General features: G+C 41.3%; 1 protein-coding gene across 1 annotated transcript in view; it reads left to right on the forward strand.

Annotated features, from left to right (window-relative positions):
- The window catches only part of LOC306846029 (protein kinase C alpha type-like), a 192,112-nt gene extending 180,610 nt beyond the window's left edge, over nucleotides 1–11,502 (forward strand). Inside the window, exon 17 of the mRNA XM_079379099.1 lies at nucleotides 9,784–11,502. Within this exon, the coding sequence (XP_079235225.1) occupies nucleotides 9,784–9,951 (168 nt within the window). The 3' untranslated portion in view covers nucleotides 9,952–11,502. The remainder of the gene's footprint in view (nucleotides 1–9,783) is intronic.
- The last annotated feature ends 1,700 nt before the right edge of the window (nucleotides 11,503–13,202 follow it).

Genomic DNA, 13,202 nt, shown 5'->3' on the forward strand with positions numbered 1-13,202 from the left:
TGATGTGTCATAGTCTCAGCCTCAAATGACCCAAATCCCTGCTCATCTAATGCGTGCTATACACTAAGATGGCTGAAGCTAGTCCATCCACCAATGGCTAGCTGCTGCTATGTTACTTTCTAGTGTGGAGTGCTCTGGTTTTCTAAAATAAAGCATCATAATTCCATGATTCTGTGTTTCTCAAGACCAATGTTCCAATGAACATTTGCAAACAGTTTTGCAATGGATTATAGTTGATACTACTCGATCTGCGATTAGTTAGAATGACTAGACTTCAATAGATCTTGAGCAAAATAAGCAAACTAACATCCAGAACAATCTTTGCCTGTCTCTCCAAATATGTACAAATTTAATTCTACACCTTTTAGTTTGTCATGAGAATATAAACAGTTTTTGAAGAGTGTGAGGGAAACCACGATTAAAACATTTGTAAATAAATCAAAACTGCATAAAACAAAATCAAATTAGTTCTTCAAAATCATGTTTTTATTAAATGACATTAATTTGGCCTCATTAATGAAAGTTCTGTGACAATAGAAGTTACTACACAAACAGATATGACTAGTTAGTTAATTTCTCCAGTGCACTGTACTATGGTAGTTATCTGCGAGTTATGTCACTGTACAGGAAATTCACACCAATGAGAAAAAAATATTTGGTTAAAAGCTACAGAGATGCTAAAAAGAACCATCAGACCATCTCTCTGATTGCTTAGATGAGTAAATTATTCTCTTTCTTTCACTACTTCAGTGCTTGACAGGAAGGGATTGTAAAATTTGGTGAACTGCCTAATGGAATAAAGGGGGGTTGAGAGTCCATGCTGTTACAACTTAATGGACTGCGTATAGCCTTGAACAGCTAATTAGGACACTGACGCAAGATCAGTCTGTCTATAAAGTCAAAATGAACTGTGTTCACACACCATTTTAGCTTACTCATGCATCTTGATTTACAGAATAATTTGATCTAATGATTAAGGAGGGTGAAAAATAGGTGGATGGAGGAGACGGTTTGAGAAATTACAGAATTTTCTGGTGATAAGTCAATAGGGAGCCAAGTCACTTCAGAGTAGATGGATTACATAATATCAATACAAACACTTGTTTAAACATGAAACATTCACAATATGATCAGGAATGTGTAATACTGTGTATAGACTTAAGAGTTGTAACTCACGAGCAATCGTGCGATGAGCACTTCCTCAGAAGTTCCTCAGAAGAAACTCACTAGTCCAGCCCAGAGAGTTTACACAATAGAAATTTTATTTCTATAGCATATTTAAAACAACTAGTGTTTCCAGCATCATTACATACAGTCACACAAACAAAATGAAACATTAAAAATTTAAATCCGATTACTCTAATCAATTTTAAAATCTCTACTAAAAAGGTACGATTTGAATCTAGATTAAAAGCATCCACAGATGGGGAAGGTTTAATATGCATTAGAAGAGGTTTCCATATTTGAGGAGCAGCCACTGAGAAAGCTCTGTCACCCTTTGATTTAATCTCATTTTAGAAACATGAAGAATCGGCGAAGATATCATGTTACTTGTATTTGACAAGGAATCAAAAGTTCAACAATATATTTTGGGTAAATGCCATGCAACTGTATAAAAGCCATCAGCAAAACCTTAAATTCAATTCTAAATTTTACAGGCAAGCAGTGTAAAGAAACCAAGACTGGGGTAATTCTCTCTCTTCTAAAGTCTGGCAGCAGCATTTTGTATTAATTGAAGATGAGATAATTGACCCTGTGAAATACATAAATATACAGAATTACAGTAATCAATGTGTGATTATACAAAAGCATGAATAACTAACGTGGAGGCAGTGTCTTTAAGATCCATGTGCAGCTTTATTATCACACAAGAATGGTCATACAAGCTTAAGTCAATCAAAGGCGTCAGGTACCACGTAGGCAGGGCAGAATCATAAACCGAGTTCGGGCTAGAGGTCTGGGCAGGCGGCAGACAGATAACAAAACAGATCAGCAAGGCAGGCAGAGTCAGATTAGGCAGGCAGAGTTCTTTCATAAACGGGTAAACAGTCCAGGTCGGCAACAGGAAATCAAACACGGGATAAACGCTCAGAAATGTCTGCATGGCAAGAACAAGACTTCGCAAAGAGAGCAAGGGTGGAGCAGATTATATAGACCAGTCAATAGGGAACACCTGTGCAGGTAATCAGTCTCAGGTACGGGGTGTGATGGGAAATGAAGTCCGAATGACAGAGTTAATACTCAGGTGAGGGTTCCCTCTGGTGGTGATCGGAGGGAGCCACAGAGGCTGAGTTCATGACAGAGCCCCTCCCCTGTGAGCGGCTCCTGACGCGAAGAGGCAAACGACGCCGGGGTCTTCCACAGGGTCTCGGGGCCGGCCTATCCAGATGGTCTCGATGAAAGTCTGCGGTAAGAGAAGGGTCCAAGATGTCCTCCGCACTGACCCATGATTGTTCCTCCGGGCCGTACCCCTCCCAGTCCACTAAATACTGAAGTATCCTGCCCCGGCGACTTGATATGCCTCCTCGCCATCTATGATCATGGGAGGAGCCCTCTGGTCATCAGCCTCCTCCTGGACCTCCGCTCCTCTCGGACCACCAGCGGGCTTGAGCAGGGAGACATGAAAAGTGGGTGAGATACGGTAATGAGCAGGTAGAGCCAAACGAAAGGAAACCGGAGTTATTTGTCTGAGGATTTTGAATGGACCCACGTACCTGGGACTGAGCTTTTTGCAGGGTAGTCGGAGACGAAGGTCCCGAGTAGACAGCCAGACCCACTGACCAGGTTGATAATTGGGATTGATGCGTCGGCAACGATTGGCTTGTTAAGTGGAACGAACTGCTCTCTGGAGATGGGTATGAGCCTTATTCCATGTCTCCTCACTTCGCTGTAACCATGAGTTGACTGCAGGGAGTTCTGAGGGTTCCCCCGACCAGGGGAAGAGAGGAGGTTGGAATCCCAGAGTGCACTGGAAGGGAGTGATTCCAGTAGCAGGTTTGCAGAGTGAGTTTTGTGAGTATTACGTAGCGAATAGGTATAGCGAGATAGGTAGCGACTCCAGTCGGACTGGTTTCTATGGCAATATGAGCGAAGGAGTCGTGTGAGTTCCTGATTGAGACGTTCCACCTGGCCATTGGATTGGGGATGATAACAGGAAGTGAGACTTACATTGATATTGAGTTTCTGGCAGAATGCTGTCCATACTCGTGAGGTGAATTGGGGACCTCGATCCAAGACCACATCCTCGGGAAGACCATAAAACCTGAAGACGTAATTGCACAGAGACTTGGCGGTCTCAAAGGCTGTGGGCAGTTTGGATAAAGGGATCAGACGGCAGGCTTTGGAAAAGCAATCAATAACGGTGAGGATGGTGGTATGGCCCTGTGAGGCTGGGAGGTCCGTCACGAAATCGATGGCTATGTGTGACCATGGACGTTGTGGTATGGGTAATGGATGGAGCAGACCAGCAGGCAATTGATGAGGTGATTTGGAGATGTTGCATGTAACAGTTCTTGACGAAGGCGATCATTTCAGGCTGAATGGAAGGCCACCAAAACCGGTTATTCATTAGTTGAAGTGTTGCTGTTATATCTGGATGTCCTGAACTGGGGGTTGAATGGACCAAACTAAGGACTCGTTGTCGTAGAGCTTGGGGCACATGTGTGAGGTTAGGTGGAGTCTCGGCTGGTGGAGGTTCAGTGTTGTGGGCGTTAGTGATTTCCGTCATAATATCCCATTGAATGGGTGCGAGGATGGAGGATGGAATGAGGAGTTCTTGATTGGGAATTGAGAGGAGCGGTAATTCGTGTGTGCATGTCACTTTTTTGGCTCAGGTAGAAGGGAGGCAATTCTGTCGGCACAATTCTGACCACTGAGTAATTTGCCTTTCGGACCAGGAGATTGAAGGATTGTGTTTCTCTAGCCAGGGTAATCCCAGGATGATTGGAGTCTGCGGTGATGAGAAAAATAGCCTGATGGATTCGGTGTGAAGAACTCCAACGCTTAATTGGATGTCCTCGGTGATGAATTGAACCCGACCAGAACCCAGCGGACGACCATCTAGCGCTGCCACTGCATAATCCGCCGCCAAACTTCCTCCCTGCTTTAGCGAAATCAGTTGCTCACCCGCCTCCTTCCCACCAGTTTGTGACAATAACATAGTCTGAAATCGTCTGAAATCGTTTGCTGACCAGCTGGCCCCCATCTTCACACAGATCTTCAACAGATCACTGGAGCTGTGCAAAGTCCCTTCATGCTTCAAACGCTCCACCATCATCCCCATCCCAAAGAAATCCAAAATTACAGGACTAAATGACTACAGACCTGTGGCTCTAACGTCTGTAGTCATGACGTCATTTGAAAAACTGGTGCTGGCCCACCTGAAGGACATTACTGGACCCTTGCTGGATCCTCTTCAGTTTGCCTACTGAGCTAACAGGTCTGTGGACGATGCCGTCAATATGGGACTGCATTAAGTTCTGTTACATCTAGACAGACCAGGGTCTTATGTGCGGATCCTGTTTGTGGACTTCAGCTCGGCTTTTAACACTTATCATTCCAAACCTCCTCCTGCCCAAACTAACTCAGCTCTCTGTGCCCACCTCCGTCTGTCAGTGGATCACCAGCTTCTTGACAGACAGGCAGCAGCTAGTGAGGCTGGGAAAATTCTCATCCAGCACCCGTACGATCAGGACTGGAGCTCCTCAGGGTTGCGTTATCTGCCCACTGCTATTCTCCCTCTACACCAACGACCGGACATCTAAAGACCCCTCTGTCAAGCTCCTGAAGTTTGCAGATGACACCACACTTATCGGCCTCATTCAGGACGGTGATAAGTCTGCTTACAGACAGGAGGTTAAGGAGCTGGCTGTCTGGTGCAGTCTTAACAACCTGGAGCTCAACACGCTCGAAACAGTGGAGACAATCATGGACTTCAGGAGAAACCCCCTGCTCTTCCCCCACTCACCATCATGAACAGCACTGTAACGACAGTGAAGTCATTCAGGTACATGGGCACCACCATCTCCTGAACCTGAAGTGGGACACTCACATTGACTCCATTGTTAAAAAGGCCCAGCAGAGGTTTTCCTTCGCCAGCTGAGGACGTTCACCCTGCCACAGGAGCTGCTGAAACAGTTCCACTCCTCCATCATTGAATCCGTCCTCTGCACTTCAATAACTGTCTGGTTCAGCTCAGCTACCAAATATGACCTCAGAAGACTACAGAGGGTAGTCTGGACTGCTGAGCGAATCATTGGTACAACCCTCCCTACTCTGCAAGAACTGTACTTATCTAGAGTGAGCAAAAGGTCTGGCAAAATCATTCTGGACCCCTCACATCCAGCACACTCCCTCTTTGAACTGTTACCGTCTGGTTGACGCTACAGAGCTCTGAGCACAAGAACGGCTAGGCACAGGAACAGTTTCTTCCCTCAGGCAATCCATCTCATGAACACTTGACAATAATTGTGGAACACACACTATTTATACACTTATTTATCTAACACAAATACTTAGTCTACATTTCAAATTGCACATAATATACCTGCACATACAACTGTCAATTTTTTGTATATTGTTATTTCCTATTTACTTGTTCTATTTTTATTCTTTTATTATGTCCTGTCCTGTCACTGTCATTCTGTTGCACTGTGGAAGCTTCTGTCACGAAAACAAATTATGTGTAAACATACATGGCAATAAATCTCATTCTGATTCTGATTCTGAAAACTGCCTGGCAACCAGGCTCTAATCTCACCGAAACTGAGCAAGTCCATCAAACAGAAACAGAAAGCTGTGCAGACCTTTTTAATGCATCTGAAAAAGATGTTTTCAGTGAACTGGAGAAACCAGGAGTGATCATATTGAAAAATGAAGTATCTCTGTAACCTGCCATCCAGTTTAATCAATCAGTTTTGGTGATTAAGTCCTGCTCTCACACTCTTGGAGCGTTTTCATACCTGGCTCGTTTGAAGCGTTTGTTTCGGAACTTGGAGAATTTTCTCCCTTTGTTCAGTTTGTAAAGTCATATATGAACATAGCACCTTTTTGTATACTTGAAAGCGAAATAAAGCAAGCAGAAAATGCAACATTAGGGGCTTTCACACCAAAGGGACGATTTCATAGTTCCTATAACTATTGGCAGAAGTACCCTCTCTTTGGGGTGTTCATATTTCAGGAACTAGGACTGATTTTAGTTATAGGAATGCTTTTTGGGGGGGAATAACTTCACAGTAGGATCTAAACCAGGACAATAGGAACTACCAGTGACGTAAGTGTATGTTGATTGGCCGAATGCATACCATAGGAAAAAGCTGTGAAAACACACAGTTTACATATACTTATTCCATGAATATGGAAAACAGTGATAGATGGACCGACGCTGGCACTTGTCTGTCCTCCATCCATCAGTTGCTGACATTGTTTAGTGCCACAGCTAAATGACATCACTGTAGACCAGCTTATGTCACTTCAGAGTTCCTACTGATGCTGCAAATGCAACCAGGAAAATGGCCCTAGGTGAAAATGTAGTCCTCACGGGACCGCCCTGGTGGCTAGTTCTTGTAACAAAGTTCCTATAGCTACCCGGCGCGAAAATCCTTATTATAACAATTTAAGTTCCTGGTTCGGGACAGTCTACAGGTCTAAAACCACACTTAAGTGGGGCACACACCACAAGATAAACAGGCAGATTTTGATCCAAATTCTGCCCTTCCGACCATCCTAGGTCCCAATTATTTGATGGTTCTACAGATTATTTTATCAGATTTCCCGTGCTGTGGGTTGGGTTAAGAGTGATTGAATATACTTGGAAGAATGTCGGGGCCTCATTGATCTCAAATCATAAATATCTAACATGTTGAATATTTATATTATCAGAAATCCTGTTGTGTAAGGGGATCAACATGCATGCACTCTGTAGATTGTCACATGGAATGAAACAATTCCCAATCATAAAGTTAGCTGACTGAAGACAGAATTATTCCTCATCTCTAGCTTGTGCTGTAACATGTAAAGTTCACGTTCACACCGTCTTCATGACTTCATCCAAACCTATTTCATGTTTCTGTGTTCATACTCAAGCGATTTTCACTGGCGATGAGCCGAGTGAATGTGCAAATTCACTCCCTGACATTAGATGGCGCTTAATGAAAAGCAGCCCTGCATTCATCTTCCCTCGATGCATCTTCTTCATCTACTTACTTCCTCTTCGTCGTTGAGTATCAATGTGTCCTCAGCAAGACCGTTTTGTGCTTAAGCGCCGCCAAGTCGTGTTTTACTGTAACTTCAGCAGCTCCAGGCACGTGAACAAAAGCGCCAATCTCATTCTGCCCTACAAAGGCAAAAGACCTGAAGTCGCTAGAGTGTGAAACTGAGAAAAATGACTTTGAGTTTTTTATTTGTCCAGCCATATTAATTATAGGTAGGACATTGGAAAATTGGCAATTAGATGTTTTAGTAATGAAAGTTATCTACATTAAAAAATTGTGAGCTCAAACTTGATTTTTACCCATATTTTGAAGTTACTGTACTCTTCTTTTGCATTGTCTGCAAAAAGTGAGAAGTCACACCAAGGCAAAAGGCAGTAACTTCACATTATCAATATTTGGTTGCTGATTACCATTTACAAAATTGTTAAAGTAACACCTGTATAAAATCTACTGATCATGGGCTATATCATATTGGCTATTATATATAGTAATGTGACTGTATTAAGGTTTTTTTTTTTTACTGTAACTAGCAGACTAAAAGTAAAACGTGACCATTTTGCAACCAATTTATTTGCTATGCTCAGTAAGATGACGCCGCCATTCGTTGCTCACCGAGCCCGCCGTTCGTGGGACTCAAGCCTGCCGGAACGTCGCTGACTCAAGCCCGCTGGCCGCCGCTGGTTCTTTGTTCCGGCCAGGGGTGCCGGTTTTGTTGTGTTGACAAAAAAGGCAGAACACCGTTTAAGTCCAAGCCATAACCATAACTTCATTTTGAAGCACAGTTAAACAAAGGCAGAACGCCGTAACTCAATTTGAGGGTTCAAACAAAGCGAAAGAACAGTTACTGGTGTTATACGGTGTTCTGCCTTGGTTTCTCTAGGGCTTTTCGAAGTTACGGTTGAGACCACCCATTATTTTCTCTGAAAAATAACGAAATTAACTCAAGATACTTATACACATGATAAAGGATGTCTTGAATGTCCCAAAAATATCAATAACTAATTTTCGACCAAAACCGAAGTTACTTTGCCTTTGCACGGCAGCATTGGTCGGCCATTTTTTAACGCGGTGCATCAAACCAAAAAAACGAGCCTCAGGCCTTTTTAAAAAAATGCTTTTACGGCTGGCATTTTGGGCGTTGGTGTGCACACTCACATTGGCACCCTTTGTTTAGTTGTGAGGCATTAAACATTGGCAATAATAGCGCGCAATAATCGTCCCGGTGTGCACATGCCTTTAGCTGTTATAAATTCACTGTAAACCACGGCTTCACGGGGCTTATTGTTTTTATTAAACGGTTATTCCATATATGTAGCAAGGTTTCACAAAATAAAACAAAGCAAATAATACGTAATGATATTAATAAAAACATGATTCTTCTGCCGGTTGTGGTTGCAACAAAGTGGTTGCGAGCAACACACAGACATAAACAAAGGTGTATGTTTGTAGAATTATTTAAAAGACCTTTGAACATGGCTTAACCAATCAGAATCAAGGATCAGTACTATCTGTGTTATAATCGCTGTTTTGAAGTAGCCAAACTCAGCTTCATTGTTTGTAGAGAGACGCACAGACAGAGATCATTTATACACAACTTTAATCTCTCAAAACTTCACCGCGTCACTGGATATAGCTGTCTGTTATTTAATATTTCTATCGTAAAACAGTTGAATAATATTAAATGATTTGCAACTTGCATCTTAACTCGCTTTCTTTCAGCGCTAAACTGACGCTTCACGCTGGAATTCACGCTCTGCTTCTATGAACAGTAAACCCCGCCTATTTTGAGTTGATTGGCCATCTCAGTCATTTTGACATCGACGAGCTCAGTTAGACCGCTGAGGCAGACTAGGCTAAAAATGTAACTTTTAAATCTTTTTGTCATCCTAAAATTAGAGTGCTGTGTAATGGAGTGCAGCAGATCAGTGCAATAATTTCAAATACTGGGAGGGACGGATTGGCCATTTCTAATTATTGGGGGGACTTGTTCAGAGTCGTGACTCTGGTTACTTGTGAATGTCGTCTGTTATAGTGTGGGGAATAAAAAGTGCAGGAACAAACCTGTTCAATCTATGATTTTTTTAGCGTTATGTTTGTGGTCTCTCACATGTTGAAAATCTGATACGTTTTTAAAAATCTTTTAGTGTGGGCCAACATTTAGTCAACTTGGCCTAATATGGGAATCCACATGATAAAGGCCTGGACTATTTTAAGAGTCTTTTCGTGTTTTTGCATCAAAACCACCCACCCTCTGCGCTGATCTTCCCTCACTCTGTGTATATATGTGTGTTTTATGGGTATAACCTGATTCATCTCAACCTGTGCCCACCCATGTTAGTTTGCACAGCCCCCTCAAAGGACCCCACAGGTTGCAGTCGTTTCAACCTTTAACACAGCCCTGAATATTCCCCTTCCAATCATCTTTCTAAAAATCCTCCATTTACTGGACATATGAGCGTACGTGACATCTATGGAAGTCATACATGAATGAATTTTCTCTCAGGCACACGGCCAGCTTTTCAGTTGAATCTAAAAATAACCCGCTGTCTTTCTTCTCCCCTTCCTTTCACAGTGCGGCAAAGCGGCGGAGAACTTTGACAAATTCTTCACCCGCACGCAGCCCATGCTGACCCCTCCAGACCAACTGGTAATCGCCAACATCGACCAGAGCGAATTCGCTGGATTCTCTTACATAAACCCAGAGTTCATCCACCCATCGTCGCTTCACAGTGTGGTATGAGACGGCCCGATGAAGAAGAGGACCGCCCGTCCAGCTCAAACTAACAACATCCATGTTATTTATGAACTCACCAAATCTTTGTAGACAGTTGAATACCCTTTATCTGAACATAACTGAACTGAGGAGGGCTGGAGAAGGGGGTTAGAACGGAGAAGGGAAATATATCATGAGCATTTTAAGGCAGCGCAGACTCGTTCCTGACAAATTATTATTTTATGAGGTTCCATCTTGGTTAGGATGCTGCTTGGGTAGGCAGTAGACAGAGAGGCAGCTCTCTAGGCTTCTTGAAACACAGTGATAATGTCCTCACAAGTAATGGCAGTTCATCTAATGCTTGCATGCAGATAGATGTTATGTGTAGGCCCAGTATGTTTTACAAAACATGATAATGATACATGATAATGAACGATCCCTTTTTCCAGTCCTCAGATTGTTTGTGTGTGAAGCATGCTGACATGAAACAGGTTTTTGTGTCCTATTCCTTATATTCTCTACTGCCATTTCTAATGTTCCTGAATTATATATTTGTAAATCTAAAAAAAAAAAAAATCTTGTTATAGGAGTGCCAAAATAGAACTGCATCAAAAGGTTTTTTATATCCAGCTCTACATATGCATATTGATTTCCTACTAGATCTCTTGGTGGTGTCCCTTATCTTGGGCTGAAACTTGAACCCATATCGCTCCCCGAGTTTTAGCATGACAACTTCCAATCCCGTCACTGCCTGCTCGCCTGGTTCCTACATATTCAACATATACACAACCCTTTCTCTCGCTCTAAATGTATGAATTGTGAATCCTCGTTGGTAAAACGCAGGCCTACGCGTCTGCAGAATCCTGCAGATTTCCACAGAATTAGATCAGCTGTCATACTCATCTGCTTGCACGTTTGTTTTTATGAAATACTTCAGATAATCGAATGATTTTTTTTTTTCATTTAAATGTTTTATTGAACATATTTTACCATGTTTAAATCCATCCTGTACATTTTCTGTCATGATCAGCACAAACAAATGTCTGCAGATTCTGCCTGGACCTGATAAAGAGTAAACATTTCAAACCAAACTGAGTCTCTTCTGAAAGAAATAAATGTGGTATTTGATTTAACACCTGCATATTATGCTAAAGAAAACTACCACTGCTACAATATAAAGAACATGTAACGAGACGAAAACCCTGTCAAAACCACGTCAAAGACATATTTCACCCCAGAAATTCTTCTTTGCTAAAGAAATCATGTTTTAAAACCATTTTATTTTATTTTTCGCATTGTGACCTTTTCCTGACTGTTAAGCACCTTTACTCTAAAAGCTCAATTAATTAATTAATTTAAAAATCAGACTTATTTACCCTTACGTTAATGTGGAAAAATGTGAAATGAAGATGTACTATTCAGTGTACATTAGGTATGTAGTTTTATGGTTTATGCTGCTTTTACTGTAATTATTTGACATACTGAAAATCATTGAGAACAAAGAATTGCAGAAAAAACATTAATGTAATTAAAATGTGCATAACTGTCATAAAAACTATGCCACAATGCAAAAGCTCCTAATGGTCTTCAAATACACTTTCTTTTCATATAAATCATCACAGTGTATGACTCCCTAATGCCCAACATGATTTTTTGTCAAATGTTGGAGGGGGGTGGGAGGTCATTTATGTATAACTTCTAATATAACCCTGTCTCTGGTAGTGTTTCTGTCCTTTGGTGATCAATACTCTTCGTGTTAAACTACATGTTCTTATCAAAGGGAGCTTTCCAGTATATATCGGATATTTTTATCATTTTAGGTCTTAGTTTACGATCATCTTGCATTTCTGCTCTGTGAGTACTTTTATGTAGAGCGCTATGTTTACTGTTACACTAAAGGTACACCATATATATATATATATATATACCAAGATTTTTGTAAATACAGAGAAGGCGTACATTATCCTGCAGATTTTATACTAAGAACTGAATGTGCTTTTACTAACTTAGATGGTTTCTATGTTTAGACGATCCAAAAAGACTAGTTTGGCTAATTTGAGATAGCTTTGGTATCTGCAAACCTTTGTTACATGTAATTCTTGTATTTACCTGCTCTGTTTTCTATGCTGATAGTATATAAGTGTATGTAGACTGACTGGGCTCTGTGCTCCTACATACTCTATGTGTGTTTGTACCGCAGCTGCTGTGTGCATGTGGGGCAAATCGGCGCATGAAAAATGTGTTGCATGATTCCAGGAATCCGGAGTCCTCTAGCATGGAATGATTGTCACACCGAGTACCATATCTGTCCCACCTCAGTTCTCTTCCTTTTTGTTGTTGCTTTTGTTCTTGTTTAGTTTCAGTCTGTGGATGAAGATTTAGACTCTGTAATGCGTAGATTCCGACCTCTGCTGAGCAACTCTGTCTGAATGATCTGTTAATGACAACTGGGTAAAGATGAGGAATTCAGTTTTACCACACTTCAGACATCATTTTGTGTATTCTAGTAAAAAATAGTACCTCAGAAATGCTGTATTTACACATTAGATTGCTCGGTTTGGGCTCTAGTCTTGTGCCAAGCCCTGGGTGGAAATACTGCACCATAGTTGAATTTCACCACTGATTCATCAGTATGAGCACATTTTTTGCTCTGTCATTTTTCAGTATGTATTTTAGAAATTGAATAGACCTGATGTTTGAAGCCCCTGTGTATGGAAGAAAAAACAAGTAGATATTTCAGATGTTTATTTCTTCATTCATTCGGAAGTAAATGGATGCATGATGAACAAGTGGAAATAGAGCCGGTCCTCTTATGAAGTGTTTCAGAAAGCTTTTAAGTGGTTGTCTTGCGGGATGCAGGTTTACACAAGTGTCTCACATTGAGAGAATTTGGGAATGTAATGTTCACGTGTTTGATTGTGGTTTTTCTGCATGTTGAGGTGGCATTCCAACATTCCATGGACGTTTGAAGAATATGAACATTCCACCCAGCCATTTCTTACTAGAGATTCTATCAGGAATTATAAATATATATTTATTATTATTATTATGAAATTATGGATTCCAGGACAGTGTTAAAGTTAAATCACTCATCTTTGTTTTTTTCTTTACAAAATTTTGTCCCTCTGTTCTTTGTGAAGGATAATGTGTATAAATAAATGTATGACAAAACTGATATTGTCCGTGTTTTAGTTCTTCAAAATGAATCAGAATCAGAATGAGCTTTATTGGCCAAGTATGTTTACACATACGAGGAATTTGATTTAGTGACAGAAGCT

This window comes from Barbus barbus (assembly GCF_936440315.1).
Source record: "Barbus barbus genome assembly, chromosome: 3".
NCBI lineage: Eukaryota > Metazoa > Chordata > Actinopteri > Cypriniformes > Cyprinidae > Barbus > Barbus barbus.